A 17,468-nucleotide genomic window follows, 5' to 3' on the forward strand; every position below is an offset into this window, starting at 1 on the left:
ATATCTGAGACAAGCAGAAAAGCTCAGATAAGATGATGATAAGTGAAATGAGCCCCAAGATAAGGACACAAGTGGTTTTGTCTTTCTTGCTATTGTTTCTAACAAATTTATAAGGTACCACGTGATTTTTTGTTGCTTTGTATGTCTCTCCTCCACGGTATAACTCCTGTTTTCACTGTATTTGATGTGGGTATAATTTGGAAAGGGGGAGGGGAAAACAAATTGTTTAGGGATACAGATTGACCCATTCAACAATGAGATGTACAAGACATTATGTCAAAAAATGAACTTCACAATTTAGGAAGTGGGGGAGTATAGTTGTAGAGATGGGAGGGAAGGGATGGTAGGGGAAAAACAAAGGAGGAGGCAACAATGCTTGATAATAAATGTACTCATTACTTTGCTCCTGTAATTATAACCCCTCTGTACAGTATTTTCATAATAAAAACATTTTTTTAAAAAAGAATTGAATACCAAAAGCCACCAAAGAAAATTCTGTGACAGAAGGAGACTCAACAACACACTGTTGAACTACCAGTGATTCACAAAATAGATTAGAAAGGAAATTCAAATGTTCATGATATTTAACAAAAAACACAAATTACCAGCTCATCTGGGACACAGGAAAGGCAGTACTCAGAGGCAAGTTTATAGCTCTGAGTTCCATCATCAACAAATTGGAGAAATCTGAAACCAACAAATTTAATGAGGCACCTGAAGCTCCTTGAAAAAGATCAACATGCTAAACCCCAAGTCTGAAAATGGAAGCAAATAATTAAATTAAATCAGAAATAAATGAATTAAAGCCCTGAAAAACCATACAAAGAATCAACAAAAAAGAACTGGTTCTTTGAAAAAATTAACAAAATTGATTGACCCTTAGCAAATCTTATCAGAAAAAGAAGAGAACACACCCAAATAAGCAAACTCAGAGATGAAAATGGAAACATCACCACAGAAACAACCAAGATTCAGAACATTATAAGGGAGTAATTCTCAAACCTTTATGCTAATAAGTTTTAGAATCTGGAAGAAATGGACAGATTTCTAGCAAATATTGACATGCCAAAACTAAACCAAGATGATTTAAACCAACTTAAAAGACCCATATCAAACATTGAAATAGAAATATCAACAAGAGACTTCCCCCACAAGAAAAACCCAGTATGAGATGGATTTACAGCTGCCTCTACAAGTTCTTCAAAGCAGAACTCACACCAACACTCCTCCAACTCTTCAATGAATTGAAAGTGAAAGTTCTCTACCAAACTCTTTCTATGAAGCCATCACAACCCTCATCCCAAAACCAGGCAGGGACTCATCATATAAAGAGAACTATAGACCCATTCTTTGATGAACATAGATGCAAAACTTCCCAACAAAATTTTGGCCAATTAACTTCAATAATTCATTAAAAAAATTATACACCACGATCAAACAAGATTCATTTCAGGGATGCAAAGCTGGCTCAATACATGAAAATCAATTAATATAATTTATCACATCAACAGGAGCAAGGATAAGAATTACATGATTATCTCAATAGATGCAGGAAAAGCATTTGACAAGATCCCAACAACTCTTCATGATGAAGGCTCTGGAAAAACCTTCTATTCTCCTGGATTGGAAGCATTAACATCATGAAAATGGTACTACTGCTCAAAGTTATGTATAAATTCATTGCAATACCCATTTAAATCCCAACAACATTCTTCAATGATATAGAGAAAGAAAACCAAATATTCATATGGAATAATGAAAGACCCCAAATAGCAAAACGATCCTTAGCCAGAAGAACAGTGTTGGAGGACTCTTAATATCAAATTTCAAGCTTTATTACAAAGTCATAGTAATAAAAACAGCTTGGTACTGGCATGAGAATAGGCCTCAAGACAAATGGAACAGAATAGAATCCCCAAAATGAACCTACAGCCCTATAGCCACCTAATCTTTGATAAGATGCTGGCACAGTTGGCTATACATATGCGGAAAACTGAAGTTAGTTCCTTATATATCACAATGCACCAGAGTCATTTCCAAAAGGATGAAAGTCCTCAATGTAAGACCAGCTAACACCAAAGTATTACAAGAACAGATAGTGGAAACCCTAGGGCTCCTAGGAATGTATTAAACCTTCCCAAAATCCAGAATCACAACAAACCAAAGAAAGACTGGCTAAATGGGATTGCATCAAACTGAAGAGTTTCTCCATGGCAAAGGACATAGATAGCAAGATAAATAGAAATCCCACAGAATGGGAAGAAAGGGCCTCATATCCAAATATACTTAGAGCTCAAAAAATTAAATCCCCCAAAAATAAACCCTCAAAGAAATAACCCAATTAATAAGTGGGCTAAAGACTTAAAGAGAGACTCCTCAGAAGAAGTAAGAATGGCCAATAGACACATGAAGAAATGTTCGACATCTCTGGACATAAAAGAAATGCAAATCAAAACAACACTGAGATTCCATCTTACCCCAGTTAAGTTGGCCATTATCAAGAAAACCAACAATAACAGATGTTGGCGGGGATATGGCAAAAAAGGAAAGCTACTACACTGTAGGTAAGAATGTAACCCTGTTCAACCATTCTGAAAAGAAGTATGGAGGTTCCTCAAAAGACTAAACATAGAACTTCCCTGTGACCTAGCAATCCCACGCCTGGGCATTTATCCAGTAGACTACAGAAAAAGGCCACATTAAAAGTATATTAGTTTTCTACTGCTGTACACAAACTAGCAAATATTTAGGGGCTTAAAAAACGCAATTGTTGGGCACAGTTGGCTCACGCTAGTAATCCTAGCTACTCAGGAGGCTGAGATCTGAGAATTGTGGTTCAAAGCCGGATGGGACAGGAAAGTCTTTGAGATACTTATCCCTAATTAACTACTAGAAAAACAGACATGGAACTGTGACTAAGCATGATACAGTGGTAGCCTTGAGTGAAAGAGCTCAGAGAGAGTGCCCAAACCCTGCATTCAAGCCCCAAATCCAACAACAACAACAAAAACGTCATTATTACCTCCTGGATTTGAAGAGCAGAGGTCAGTGAGTTCCTCTGAGTTCTGTGCTGTCTGACAAAGTCAAAAATCAAGTTATTCCCCTGAGGCTCTGGGAAGTGGGATCCTTTGGATTGCTGGTAATTTTCAGGCAATGCAGCTCTAGAAGTTCTAGGTGTGAACTCTCCTTTTTCTTTCTGATTTTCACTTTCTGGAGGAGGCTCTCCACTCCTTCCAGTGGACCCTTTTTGTCTCTGTCAGTAACAGCATATCATGTCTTCACATTTGAATCCCTCTGACTTCAAGAGAAAAAGCCTTTTTCTAAAGGCTTTATTAATTAGATGACTCCCCCCTGGATTACCTTTTCTTTCTGGTGTGTGTGTGTGTGTGTGTGTGTGTGTGTGTGTGTGTGTGTGTGTAATGTGCAAGCCAGTACTGTGGTTTGAAATCAGGACCTGCCACTATCCCTTACCTTTTTCATTCAAGGTTGGAACTCTATCACTTGAGCCACAGCTCCACTTTTGGGGTTTTGCTAGTTTATTGGAGATGTCTCACCAATTTTTCTGCCCAAATTGACTTCACACCATGATTCTCAGATCTCAGCCACCTGAGTAGCTAGAATTCATTCTTTTATAAGGTAACTTGCAAACTCCCTTCTGAAAATATGTCACCATTTTCACAATATGGATATCAAGGTGAGAGAGGGTCATCTTGGAATTTAGCCTATCACCCATAATCTCCTGTGGCTACAATATTATATTTTGCAGACAATTGTTAGACCCTAGTCATTTTTTCCTTTGGAGTCTATAAAAAGAGGTGTTACATCAAGAGGAAATCATTCTAAAATTTACTTCCAAAGAAAACTTTAATAAATCTTACAAGTGTAATTTAGGCCTCCTAGAGGTAAGCAATTACCTACAGAATTAAGATCAAAATATATGAAATTCATTTCTATCACTTCACTATTGAAAAGAACTAAATAATGATTCATTTGATGATACTAACATGTGGTCAAGTACTCTATTCAACTGGAAAACCTGAATCCAGGAAAAGTTTCAATGAGATCAGCTCTTTGAGATTAAGATAGATTAAGAGGGAATGTACTCGATTTTAATTGTGATGTAATACAGAAAACAAGTAAAATTAGTAAAGACAGTGGAATTGAAAAAGTAAAGCAATACATTATACTAATATAAAATAACAATTTTTCTATTACTTTCACCACATTAGCTTAGTTAGCTCTTTCAGAATGCCAATTTTCACAAAAATATTTCCCTATTCTCCGGCTTCTTGGAGAATACAATTAGGACTTGCTATGCCTTAGAAGTAGTGGGATAATGTTCTAAAAAGTTTAAATCTAAGGGAGAAAACGTTCAGCTATTGAGTCAATGGTAACAACCCTACAGACAGAAATACCATTTGAATAAAATATTCAAAACATTACTAAGCATTATCCTTTGCAGAGTTCCTAACCCTTTCTGCACATAAACTTATTTATGGTCCATGCATGGATTAGTATTTCCAAAAGTGTCCCTTCCTCTTGTCAAAAGACAATAGACGTACATGGATTAACTCTTTCAGGGCTGGTTAAGAAGGAACAAAGCCACTATGATTTAGCCATTGTTTGAAAAGTAACAAACACTGAAGGAATACAGGTGTGATGATGGTGCTTGCTCATATTACATTTCCTAGAACAGAGGAGGAAACTACTTCGCTGAATTCCTGAATTCCTGTAACAAGCAAAGAGGCTCTATTTTGCTATAATCTCCTAATCTTGAAAATAATGAATGTATACACAATTCTAGAATAAAATAAGACATATGATCTAAATGAGGAAACTGAGCTACAAAGAGGTGAAGGCCATAGAACTCAGATCCTAACCACAATTGATCTCCTCAGAATCATCCCTCTGCCTAGACTAGGAGTCTTAGTTCTTATATATACAAAAACCTGCAAAACATGACTGGGTTGTAAGGCCAAAGAAGAAACATAAGTCAGACTGGGACCCCAAGACAAACATAGAGCCTAGTTACTATAAGGCTAGTTTCCCCCCTTCATGTTGTCCAGTAACGTATGTCTACAGATTTCAGATCATTTTTAACTTTTATTCTAAGCCTAATTTTAGACTTAGGAAACAAGGAGCAGAAATACTCCAGGGAATTCACTTCCAGTTTTCTTTAACTCTAACAACTTGCATAACCTTAATGAAATGATAAAAATCAGAAATTTACATTAGTCCAGTTTTATTAACTAAATTACAGACCTTATTAGAATTTCAGCATGCTTCTTCCACTAATGTCCCATAAGATCCCATAATATAATAGTTGTATCTGATTAGTCCCTTCCAGTCTGTGATAGTACTTTAGCCTTTGCCTTTTGTCACCTTGACACTTTCGATTAGTACTAGTGAGTTATTTTGTGGAATGTTTATTGATTATTTTAGGTTATATGGGGAATGTCAAAGTCCCATGAGTCAATAAAGTGGAGCTCTCATTTTGCATCTTTATCAAGCTCCTGTTTTACCATTCATTTCTGATTAGGTAGCCCCTGGAGGTTTTTTCCCCCCAGTATGGCCATTTTCTAGATGAAGGAAGTGAAATTTATAATCACATATTTGCTAGAGTTAGACTTGATATTTTTCAGGTGTTTGGAGAATCACTTTGTAATGCATCTTGAGTAATGAAAAGCATTGTCAGGACACCCAATGTGAAGCTTATTAATATGCTAATCATGAGTATGCATTGTTATCTTGCCTACTTCAGTTATGACAGAGTACTATGGTGAAGCTGAACCACTGGGCACAGTGGTATAGTCAGAGTCATGAAGCTATGATTCATATGCTACGTGGAAACCTTCCAGAATGCCATCCACAAGAGGATCAGGCAACATTAACTAAAGCCAGTCAGATTGCAAGGCTCCAGAACTTACCAAGTTCAAAGAAATGCAGAGCATGATGAATAGAAATAAACATTCCACATCCCACCCCCATTCTTCAATATATTATGTTCCCATAAAAAACAATAAGAGCATTCATCATAAAATAGACAGCCAAGAAGCAGCTTGCCTGGAAAAGTGATCTTGGGCAATCTCTTAATGCCTCTGAACTCGAGTTTCCTTGCCTGAAACATAGGGATAACAGGAATTCACATTTATCTCAAAAGTCTGTTGGTAGTAGGGGTGGGGAAGCGAGGACAAATGACATGAAACCAGGAGAAAAAATACTAGACACCACAAAAGAACGAGTGTTATAAAGGTACATAAGGGATGATTTGACAGCATTATTTATGGCACCAAAATGCTGCTCTTCTGACAGAACTCTGCACCAATGTAGCCCAAAGGTTTATATTTTGATAATCTTGTTGACAGTGAACTCTGCTTGTACCATGGAGCTGTTTATCCTTCCTCCTGCTTCCAAAGCCCTATACCATGATCTCTATGATATCACCTTTTTCAAGTGTGTCTTTTTTTATGACTCTAGAGGCATCTTGAGAACAATGAGCAAGGCTGCTATAGTGACATTGACTAATAAATGTTGGTTAAATTAACATCAAGTTAATAAATGAGGTCTTTTTGGATCTTATTTGATCTTTCCAGTAACACCAAGAAGCTAGTAGGATGGGTATTTTTTTTTCCATTTTAATGAGACAAATGAGAGAGACTTTAAATGACTTGCCTAAGGTCACATGACATTAATGACTTCCAATATGCAACAGCAGAGAAAGTCAAGAGAACTACCTGAATTAAATGCCAAGTTTGTTCAGTGTCTTATGCTGACCACGGAGTAACACACTCCAATTGCTTCAGGGGTCATTTGAATGTGAGCAACCAGAGGGTTTCAGACAGCATAGTGGAGACAGTGCCAAAATGGAGTGTATGTACAGTGCAAACAATCAGAGCCAAAGACCTCTGTGGATGACTTCATACACACAAGCTCATTTCCTCCTTGTCCCAGCCTCTAAGGGCACCATTCACATATTCTACACAAATAAGAGCAATAGAATTTACTGGTGTTGAGTGCTGGCCAGGACATCAGAGATAAATGGCATCAACTTTCCTCGCTGTCTTATTAGAAAACACTCAAAAAATGTGTTCTTGGTTTACAAATATTTAGCAACTATTTAAATGTGTGCTAAGGAATTATGTGCTTTGCTCAGCAAGATATGTAGAAACATTTGTTTAGTTTTAAATATGTATGCATCCTGAAATATTTAGGGAAGAAATGTCATAATGTCCATAATTTATTTTAAAATGCTTTAACGAAAAATAGATTCTGCAGAAATAGAAAATGTTTATAACCATTACATATAAATACTGAATATGCAAGTTCATTCATCACACTACTCTCTCACTTGTCAATATAGCAAAAAAGTTAATATTAAAGATAAAATGTAAAAAGTCTACATACTTTGTAAGTAATCCCCAAATTGTGAGTGTTCCCAAAATTTGTAGCATCAAATTTGAAATAAAAATACGATGCTCAGCTGTCATTTTGCTATGTTGATGTTGCTTATATTGCAACCAAATGTGAATGTGTGTATGTGCTTACTTGTGCAAGTATTGAGAATTTTTTCTACATCATGAATATATCTGAGGGTATGCACATATGTGTGTTGAAATTTGTATACATTTAAATGCACATGTGTACACATATTTAATAATCCAAAAATCAAAGAATGCTTAAAATTATGACATAGAGTGAACAATTTTCTGTTATTTCTTTATGAAATGTTTATTGCCCATTAAAATTGGGTTTTAACACCAGCTGTTCTTAAACTTTTTGATCTCAGGACCTCTTTGTACTTAATGTATTTTGAGGACATCAAGGGATCATGTGGATTGTATTTATTGTGCTAGACATGAGAAATAGAATATTTTAAAATATAAGAATTCCAAAATCATGTTCCATTATCTTACCAACCAGTATAATCATGACAGGATTCCTTAACCTCTAGAAAACTATACTGTACACTCATGGGTGATGGAGATGGCACCAGGTGAGTGAGTCAGTATTGTGATAAAAATAGTTTTAACCCCATTTGCCCTAATAGGCCTTGGGGACCTGTAGGTGCCTGGACCACACTTTGAGAACCTCTTCATTAAAATTTATGATAAAAAAAGAAAATCTGTGATCCAGACCTTTGAAAATGTTTACATAGAAAATATACAAGCTATTTATACACAAATTGAGCCAAGCAAATTCAATTAGCTAAATTTTGTTCCCTGTATGTTTCACTTTTGTTCTTAATTGAGAATATATTATGGTTAATTCTACAGCCATAACTTCATGTCAGATAATTAGTCTGAAACAATTAATGCATGATACTCCCCTAGCATCTGGTCAAGGGGCAGTCAAATCTCCTATTTTGATGTCATCAAACTGAAAATAAAGATTTAAATTCTATGCTTGGAGAAAGGGTTTTTCTTTGTCCGAATGGGAGTTAGAGATGTTACTGGCAATGCAGCATGTGGAGGCAGGAAAAAACTGGGTGTTTTAGGACACTGAGCAAATTATACCATGCTTGGGACCTCCAAGAGTTTTTTTTCCAATCTGCAAGGAAATATTTTGTTTTAATTGTTAGAGATGGGGTTTTCTGTTCATTGTAATAGAAAAGTATATTAACACAATGAGATTTTAAGAAAGCCTTATGAAATATTCCATCCTGGTCTCTACTGAATTATATAACATTTAAAATGCAGGCTATGTGCATCCCTGTCTGGCACAGAAGCAAGCAAGTTGCTACTGGCAGTAATTAGTGAGGCATTTGCAAGGTGATGTTTTATCACAGAGGACAGAAATGAGGATTTAGAAGATTGGCTGCCTTTTCCTTCTGTGTTTTATTTCCATCTTTGTGGCCATAGAAGTAGTCTATTAAGGCAGACCGTCCCATTTTTTACAACTATTTACACATTCCCATTACCAACACCTGTTCTTATGATTCTGCTGAGGTGATGTCTCTTTTCACATCCGCCATAGCCTGCAGTGTAGCACCTTATGTTGGAAGTACTGCACAACTAAATTGAGCTCACAAGAATAGAGGTTTTATATTCATTTTTGTCCTCCTAGGAATTTTCATTGACTATGATGAATTAGGTTTGCAATAAATGTTGATTGAGAGAATCAATGAATGGTAATGAAACATGCTCCTGTAAGGCAAGAGTCAGCAAACTACTGCCTGTGGGCCAGATCCTGCCTGTGGCCTATTTTCTAATGGTTCCTGAGCTAAGAATACCTTTCACTTGTTTAAATGATTGAAAAGATCAAAAGGAGTAATAGTTTGTAATACACAAAAATTATAAACTCTTCCAACTTCAGTCTGTAAGTTTTATTGGCACACATGCATGATAATTAATTTATGTTTCTGCTTTTGTACTACAACAACAGATTTGAGCAGTTGTGGTATAGACTATATGGCACACAAGGATTAGAACACTTGGCGACTCAGTACAGAAACTATTTGCCAAGCCTTGTTGTATGATTTCCTCTTTTTTTCTATAAAAGTATGTCCTTCCATTTTGCTTTATGTTTCATTTAATCTTTATTTATCTTAGTCATATCCAAATAAAATATTTAAGACAAAGAGTCATGTGACAATATTTTGATAATACAGAATTAGTGGAGACAATTGAATAGAGATGAAATATCCACTCACCATAAGATCCAAATTATATAAATATTTGTCAATGAAATAGTTTCTTTTACTAATATCACTATTATTAATCACATAGACATTTTAATTTTACTTTAAAAACTCAGCAGAAGCCCAACAAATTGCTTAATAGCAAAATCTATTCATAATAGAGTTTAGAAAATCTTATCCTAAAAATTTAATTGGTATATTCTATATGAGAAGTCTAATATGTCAGAATGTATTTTGTTTCAGAAAATGATATATTGATGTATCAGAAAATATTGTGCATGATATATACAAAATTATACTGGTTTTTAAATACTACCTGTATAAAAACAATATGCTTCATAATGATTTTATAATATAGGGGACATGACTATTTTCTTTCTTCTTATACTATTTTGGATTTTTATCATTATCAAAGTTTTTGAACACTGCATTTATGATCATTTGAACACAACATTTACTTAATCCATGAAAACTTGTCTTGCATTTATATTTCTTTCTCCTGACCCCAAAAGCTGCCTAATGTGAAAAATACTGAACCTTTTGGTTTAGAGAGGCTTAAAATTGAAAAATACATAAAGACCCAGAAGTACAACAAAGCAATAAAGGTTGGACAAATGGGATTGCATGAAATTGCAGAGCTTCTGCATGGCAAAGGACATAGCTAGAGCAAGATCAATAGAAAGCCCACAGATTAGGAGAAGATCGTCACCAACCATACAATGGACAAGGGTCTCATATCTAAAATATGCTTAGAAAAGCTGGGTGCCAGTGGCTCATGCCTGTAATCCTAGCTACTCAAGAGGCTGAGATTTGAGGATCACAGTTCAAAGCCAGCCCGGGCAGTAAAGGCCATGAGACTCATCTCCAATAAACCACTAGATAACCAGAAGTAACGCTTTGGCTCAAGTGGTAGAGTTTTCACCTTGAGCTGAAGAGCTGAGATACAGCACCCAGGCTCAGAGTTCAAGCCCCACAACCATCAAAAAATAAAAATAAAATAAAATATACTTAGAGCTCAAAAAATTAAATCCCCCAATAACAAATCCTCAAATAAACAACCACCTGATTAATAAGTGGGCTAAAGACTTAAAGAGAAATTGCTCTGAAGAGGAAATAAGAATGGCCAATAGACACATGAAGAAATGCTCAACTTCTCTAACTATAAAAGAAACACAAATCAAAACAACACTGAAATTATACCTCACCCCAGTTAGAATGGCTATAATCAAGAAGTCTAATAACAACAGATGCTGGAGGGGATGTGGACAGAAAGGAACCCTACTGCATTGCTGGTGGGAGTGTAAACTTGTTCAACCACTTTGGAAAGTAGTATGGAGGTTCCTCAAAAGACTCCACATAGAGCTCCCTTCTGACCCAGCAATCCCACTTTTGGGCATTTACCCAAAGGATCATAAACAAGGCCATACTAAAACTACCAGTACAACTATGTTTATTGCAGCATTATTTACCATAGCTAAGATATGGAACCAACCCAGATGTCCCTCAGTAGATGAATGGATCAAGAAAATATGGTACAAAAATATATGCATACACACACACACACACACACACTCACACACACACACACACACACACACATATATATATATATATATATATATATATATATATATATATATATATAATGGAATTCTATGCCTCCATCAGAAAGAATGACATTGCCCCCATTTGTTAGGAAATGGAAAGACTTGGAAAAAATCATATTAAGTGAAGTAAGCCAGGCCCAAAGAAACATAGGTCCCATGGTTTCCCTTATTTGCAATAAGTAGTATTTGTCTAGGATAAGCAGAAAATGTCCAAAGCTATGTACATATGACCAAATAAGATGATGCTAAGCAAAATGAACCCCAAGATAGGGACACAAGAGGTTTTATCTTTCTTGCTGTTGTTTTTAATGTACTTAGAATGTACTGTGTGATTTTTTTTGTTTCTTTTGTATGTTCTTCCCCCGTGGTATAACCTCTGTTTTCACTGTATTTGATTTGGTGTCCAGCATCTTGTATATACGTTTTTCTAATTTGGGGAAGAGAAGGGAAATAACAAAATGCTGAAATAAGGATACAAGTTGACCCATTGCAACAATGAGATGGACAAGACACTATGTTGAAATGAGCTTTACAGCTTCATGGGGAGGGAGGAGTTGGGGAGGTGGGGAGGGAAGGGATGCTAGGAGAAAAACAAAGGAGGGGTTAACAATGCTTGATAGGAAGTGTACTCATTACCTTACTAATGTAACTATAACCCGTTTGTACAGTATCTTTACAATAATATATATATATATATGAAAAATACATGAAGTGGCACTGAAGCCAAGAATAAACTAAAGCCAGAGCCAACTTTCCAGACAAGAATGTCTGCTTACTGTTCTTTCAAGTAAGATACACAAAAGTCCTTGAAAAGAAGAGTAACAAGTAACTAAAACAAAACACTATTTGTCCTGTGGAACACTGCACTGTGAGCTAGTACAAGGGAATTAGACTCCCCAAGAAATATTATATGCATATATATATATATATATATATATAAATTGTTAACATTAGAGATGATAATGTTTCAGATCATATTTTCACTTTTAATAGAAAATAATGGTCATCAGGTGAATGCTGCTAAATTCTTTAACCTTTAATTCTTTAAAGTAAATTCTTTAATCTTTCACATCCAAGCCTCCTTGCCCAAGGAGGGCATTCATAAACCTTTTGAGGTTTCATGGATTCTAGACATCCTTTTTAAAGTTAAATTAAAATCCTAAGAAAGAAAAATGTAAAGCATACTTATAAAGCCAACAAATGATTATCAGGTATTTTTCATAAAGAAAAATGATTAATTCACAATTAAATAAAATGTGTAATGATTTCCCAGCTGTTAGAATTGTTTAATAATAGCTTTTACAGTAAAGTGTGAAATTAATTGCATCTAAATAACATATGGCATGGATGCAGAAAAGGTAAGCTGTCAAACTAAACTGAATATGCTTTGTATTATTCCCTGTGGCAGAGTGCACACAGATTAGCAACCCTACTTCCAATTCATTCAGGGCACACAGCCGCTATTTTTCACTTCCTTTTGTGTTTAGATGTAGCCACAAGACTTGAATGTTGGCCAAGAGAATATAAGTAGAAGTGATGTATATCCCTTTCAAGCTTGCTCACTACATCACATTTGCAATACTTCATTTTTCTTCTGTTAATGGAAAAGGATTCTGTAGCTGTAAAGAGGAGAGGCCACAGGATGGCTTGGAATACAGCTACCTGACTAGAAATATCCACCTTGGACTGTTTCTGGCTTATTAGCATGCTCTATACATCTTCCATTTTCAGCCAAGTGGTAGATAGATACAAATTGTTAAATATGCTCTGCTTTATATGTAGAAAACTCAAATCACTGAAGCAGTTGTATTTGTATGTGAACATTCTTGCCCATGGAGATCTCTCTCATCCATACCAAGTTCTTCCAAAATTCAGATAGGACAGATAGGAAAGCTTTCTTTAATTCTGCTTAACTCAAGACAGAGGTGGTAATATCTATTCTGCCATTGATCCATTGGTGAAGAAATGTAATGACCCTCTATTGGTTTTGGAATAGCCCTAAATGATTGGTTCAAGTTTCAAAAATTTGCGCAGAAAGTGAGAGAGATACCTTACGGCATTGTTGGTGGGAGTGTGAACTTGTTCAACCACTTTGGAAAGTAGTATGGAGGCTCCTAAAAAGACTCCACATAGAGCTCCCCTATGACCCAGCAATCCCACTTTTGGGCATTTACCCAAATGTTCACAAATAAGACCACACTAAAGCTACCAGCACGACTATGTTTTTTGCAGCTTTATTTACCATAGCTAAGATATGGAACCAACCCAGATGCCCCTCAGTGGATGAATGGATCAAGAAAATTTGGTATATATACACAATGGAATTCTATGCCTCCATCAGAAAGAATGACATTGCCCCATTTGTTAGGGAATGGAAAGACTTGGAAAAAATTATATTAAGTGAAGTAAGCCAGGCCCAAAGAAGCATAGGTCCCATGGTTTCCCTTATTTGCAATAACTAGTATATGTCTGAGTCAAGCAGAAAAGGTCAAATAAGTTGATGTTAGGGAAATGAACCCTAAGATATGTATTCAAATATTTTTTTCTTTCATGTGATTGTTTCTAACACATTTATATGATGATTTCCTTGTTGCATTATATGTCCCTCCTCCACGGTATAACCCCTGCTTTCACAGTATTTGATGTTGTTATAATTTGTGAAGTGGAAGGGAAAAAGCAAATCATTTAAATAGGAATACAGGTGGACCCATTGCAACAATGAGACGTACAACTTTGGTGGGAGGGAGGAGGATTGGGGGGGTTTGGTGGGGGGCAGAGGGAGGATGGGTTGGGAAGGGGAAACAAATGAGGAAGCTACAATGCTTGATAAGAAATGTACTCATTATCTTGCCCATGTAATTGTAACCCCTCTGTACAGTATTTTCACACAAAAAAAAACAAAAAAGATTAAAAAAAGAAAGTGGGAGAGATCACAGGAGGATCCCAACATGAATTTCAAATAATTGTTTAGAAAAAACTTTTTTTTCCGTTAGGATCCTAGGTCAAGAACAAACCTATGAGGTCATTTTACATAATCCTTTCTCAGTAGGCAAGATGCATCATCTTAGGTATCAGGAAAACTGACCTCAGAAATGTAACTGCTCTCAATCCTAGTGAAGTGATTTATTATGTGGTTCCATATATTTGGAAGGCAGAGGCAGGAAGACTACTTGACCTTGGGGAGTTCCAGACCACTCTGGACAACATAGCATGATACCCATCTTTACAAAACAGGAAAGGATAAGAAAGGCAATTAGGGTGTTATAGTTTAGGCATGTTTGAGAGTTCTACGAGAATGCAGAGCTGACAATGAGCATCTATCATGAACTAATTCCTGAAAGACAATCAGCAGTGAATTTTCACCAGTGAAGTTAGACCCAGTTTTTCTAATCACAAATATCCATTCATCCAAGCTGTTCAGTGTTTCCCATTCTGATTAACCAAATTTTGCCAAAACAGAGATGTTTAATAAATCACACAATAATGGGATGCTTTAGATCAAAATGACATTAAATGTTTTTATTGAACAAAAGAAAATAAAACATGGAAGTTGAATTCACTGAGCAAAAGCAGCTCCCCAGGTGAAGCTGTTGTACATTGTGCTAAATAACCTCATGAACAGAGTATACAGAATACATATAATATGTAAGTTACCTCAACAGCAAAGGAGAAGAAATAGAATACAATTCTTGAAGATAAAATTTGGTCAAATGACAAATTTAGTTGCTCAAAATTTCTAGCCCTTATCCACCTAAATTGAGTATAGTTCTCAAATATACATTCAGTATTGTGCATACTGAATTCCCATTTTAATCGAAGCTGCTTTCTAGATTTTTAATTTCACATTAATTTCATGTGACATTGTTTTTAAAAATTCATATTTGATATAATTATGTGTGTACCTACACACTTTTAAAAGTATGTAGGTATACACATTAAAAAATCCAAACCTTTTTTTTTAACAAGTCAAGGGGGCATGCTTTTTAAAAGTAATATTGGTGAATTTCAGTTATTTCTCCTGTGTGTCTAAGAAACTTCGTATGTTCTCAATGCACCCACATAGTCAGGTGGGTTGACAGATATGTCAAAAATACTTTATGAAAAGAGGGAGGTAGCTCATGCGAGTTGGCAACCTTTTGTGCATTGATTCCTGTTTGAGCAGGCTGCCTCCCTTCAACATCTTATAGTCAAAGATGAAAGGAAAATTTTTTATTTTGAAGCTTAGTGAACATAGTTGTACATTTACTATAATCCACCTTCAACTTGGCTTATAATGTAAGATGACAAATACCTCACACCCAGTACACAGCAGTTAAAAAGTACTGAAGAAACATTTCATAGACAATACTTTTTTTTCATATGTTAAACATCAGCTTCTATGGGATATATTTCCAGGATGGTTTTGTTACCACTTTAAAAACATTCTAGGCCAAACTAACAGCACAAATAACATCAATGTTGTCTTTTTTCCAATATCTGCATCAATTACTGGAGGCTAATTCTAACATATATACTACTTAAGGGGGAAAAGAAGATAATTCATGACACATTGCAAATATAGGACTACAGCATCTTAGTTGTAAGGATGATTTTAAGGTGCAGAAAGAGGGGACTCTCGAGAAGGTGATGGTGTGGTTTCTTCAGGTGGAAAAACTGTAAGTGTACAAGCTCGAATACCACCAAGGGATTCAGGAAGATCAAAAACCTTATGCCATTCATCTTTATCTGGATCATATTTCTGCACTATCTCGACCATACAACGGTTATTCCAAGAATATCCACCAACCACATAGATCTTATTTTCAAACACAGCAACCCCAACATCACTCTGCCCTCTTAGCATGGCAGCAATTGGGGTCCACTGGTCAAGGATAGGTGAATAGTATTCACAGCTTAGGACATCATCATAATCACTGGTTCCTCTGAAGTGATTGCCACCAATGACATAGAGCCTTTCTCCCACTGTGCACATGCAATGCAGGCCTCGAACCGTGGTCATTGGTGCCTTTTGGATCCATTTGTCAGTATCAGGATCAAAGCACATTAGTTCCTTTTGGAAGGTGTCATGGGTAATTCCTCCTAAAGAAGGCAAACAATAGTGATAAAGTAAACAGATAATGATATTTTTATCTTCTTAAAGAATACAAAATGACTTCTACTACTTCAGAGAACTTCTCTCATGGAAACCCATGGTACTTAACAAGTTTTACTGAGTGATAATATTTTTTGGTCACTGTTAGGAGATGGACAATAAGTTTCACACAAAGGATTATTGTCTACTTACTCCTTCTAAGTGGGTATGTTCTGAGTACTGAGTATTGATTCAAAGTACTCTAAACTCCAGGTGTCCATTTCTTCCTTATTCTAGTTATCTCATTAAGATTGTGGTTGGCTATGCAGTGAGATATTGGTCAAAAAGAGTTCCTTTGAACTTGGGTACATAATGTACAAGAAAATACAGAATCTTTTCATTTTGGGTGGGTGTGGTGAAATTAAATAATGTCATCTGCTATCAGAATGAATGTTTAAAAAATTAAAGAATCAGAATGGGGAAGAAAAATGGAAGGAATGACATTGATCAAGATACACTGTACTTATAAGCTGATTTGTTGAATTGACACCTCATTGTACAACTATTTAAAGTTAATTTTTTTAAAACACAACAAAAAAGAATTGGGATGCTCTATCTGGAATTTTGTGTGTGCAGCAGTTGCTTGGTGCTCTATTAAGTCTGTATCATCTACAAAACGTAATTTTTTGATGCTGGGGATTGAACACAGGGCCTTCTACAGGAAAAATATATTCTTCAGTAGAATATGTCAGTTTGTCCAATGAAAGTATCAGACACTATCTTCAGCAGATTTTGAAGAGATATGATTTTTAGCCATAACACTCAAAGATTTACTTTCAAGTAGCCAGATGGACATCACTAATACAGCTATGCTTTCAAACATTTCTACAAATTAAAAGAGTATCCATTGGTGAGAAAACAAACTTGGTTCCTATCCACCCTTGATTGGGATGGCCATTTCTGCAGTAAAAACTCATTATGCTAAAATACCACTAAATTAGATCAGGTGTCATTTTTTTCCCAGAAAATTTGAAACCTTCATTATATTGGTACTGGAGTTACATATATAAAACAAGTAGACTGTACAAATCATTGACTACTACAGCATATGAATTCTTGGATGGCTCTTTCAGAATTAGACATCCTGCAGTTG

General features: G+C 35.7%; 1 protein-coding gene across 3 annotated transcripts in view; it reads right to left on the bottom strand.

Moving 5' to 3' along the window:
* Positions 1-14,748: 14,748 nt before the first annotated feature.
* The window catches only part of Klhl13 (kelch-like family member 13), a 167,164-nt gene continuing 164,444 nt past the window's right edge, over positions 14,749-17,468 (bottom strand). For all 3 annotated transcript variants that reach the window (XM_013019873.1, XM_013019874.1, XM_013019872.1), the window contains one exon: positions 14,749-16,323. In XM_013019873.1, the coding sequence (XP_012875327.1) occupies positions 15,836-16,323 (488 nt within the window). In that variant the 3' untranslated portion in view covers positions 14,749-15,835. The remainder of the gene's footprint in view (positions 16,324-17,468) is intronic.

This window comes from Dipodomys ordii, unplaced genomic scaffold (assembly GCF_000151885.1).
Source record: "Dipodomys ordii isolate 6190 unplaced genomic scaffold, Dord_2.0 Scaffold47, whole genome shotgun sequence".
NCBI classification, from domain to species: domain Eukaryota; kingdom Metazoa; phylum Chordata; class Mammalia; order Rodentia; family Heteromyidae; genus Dipodomys; species Dipodomys ordii.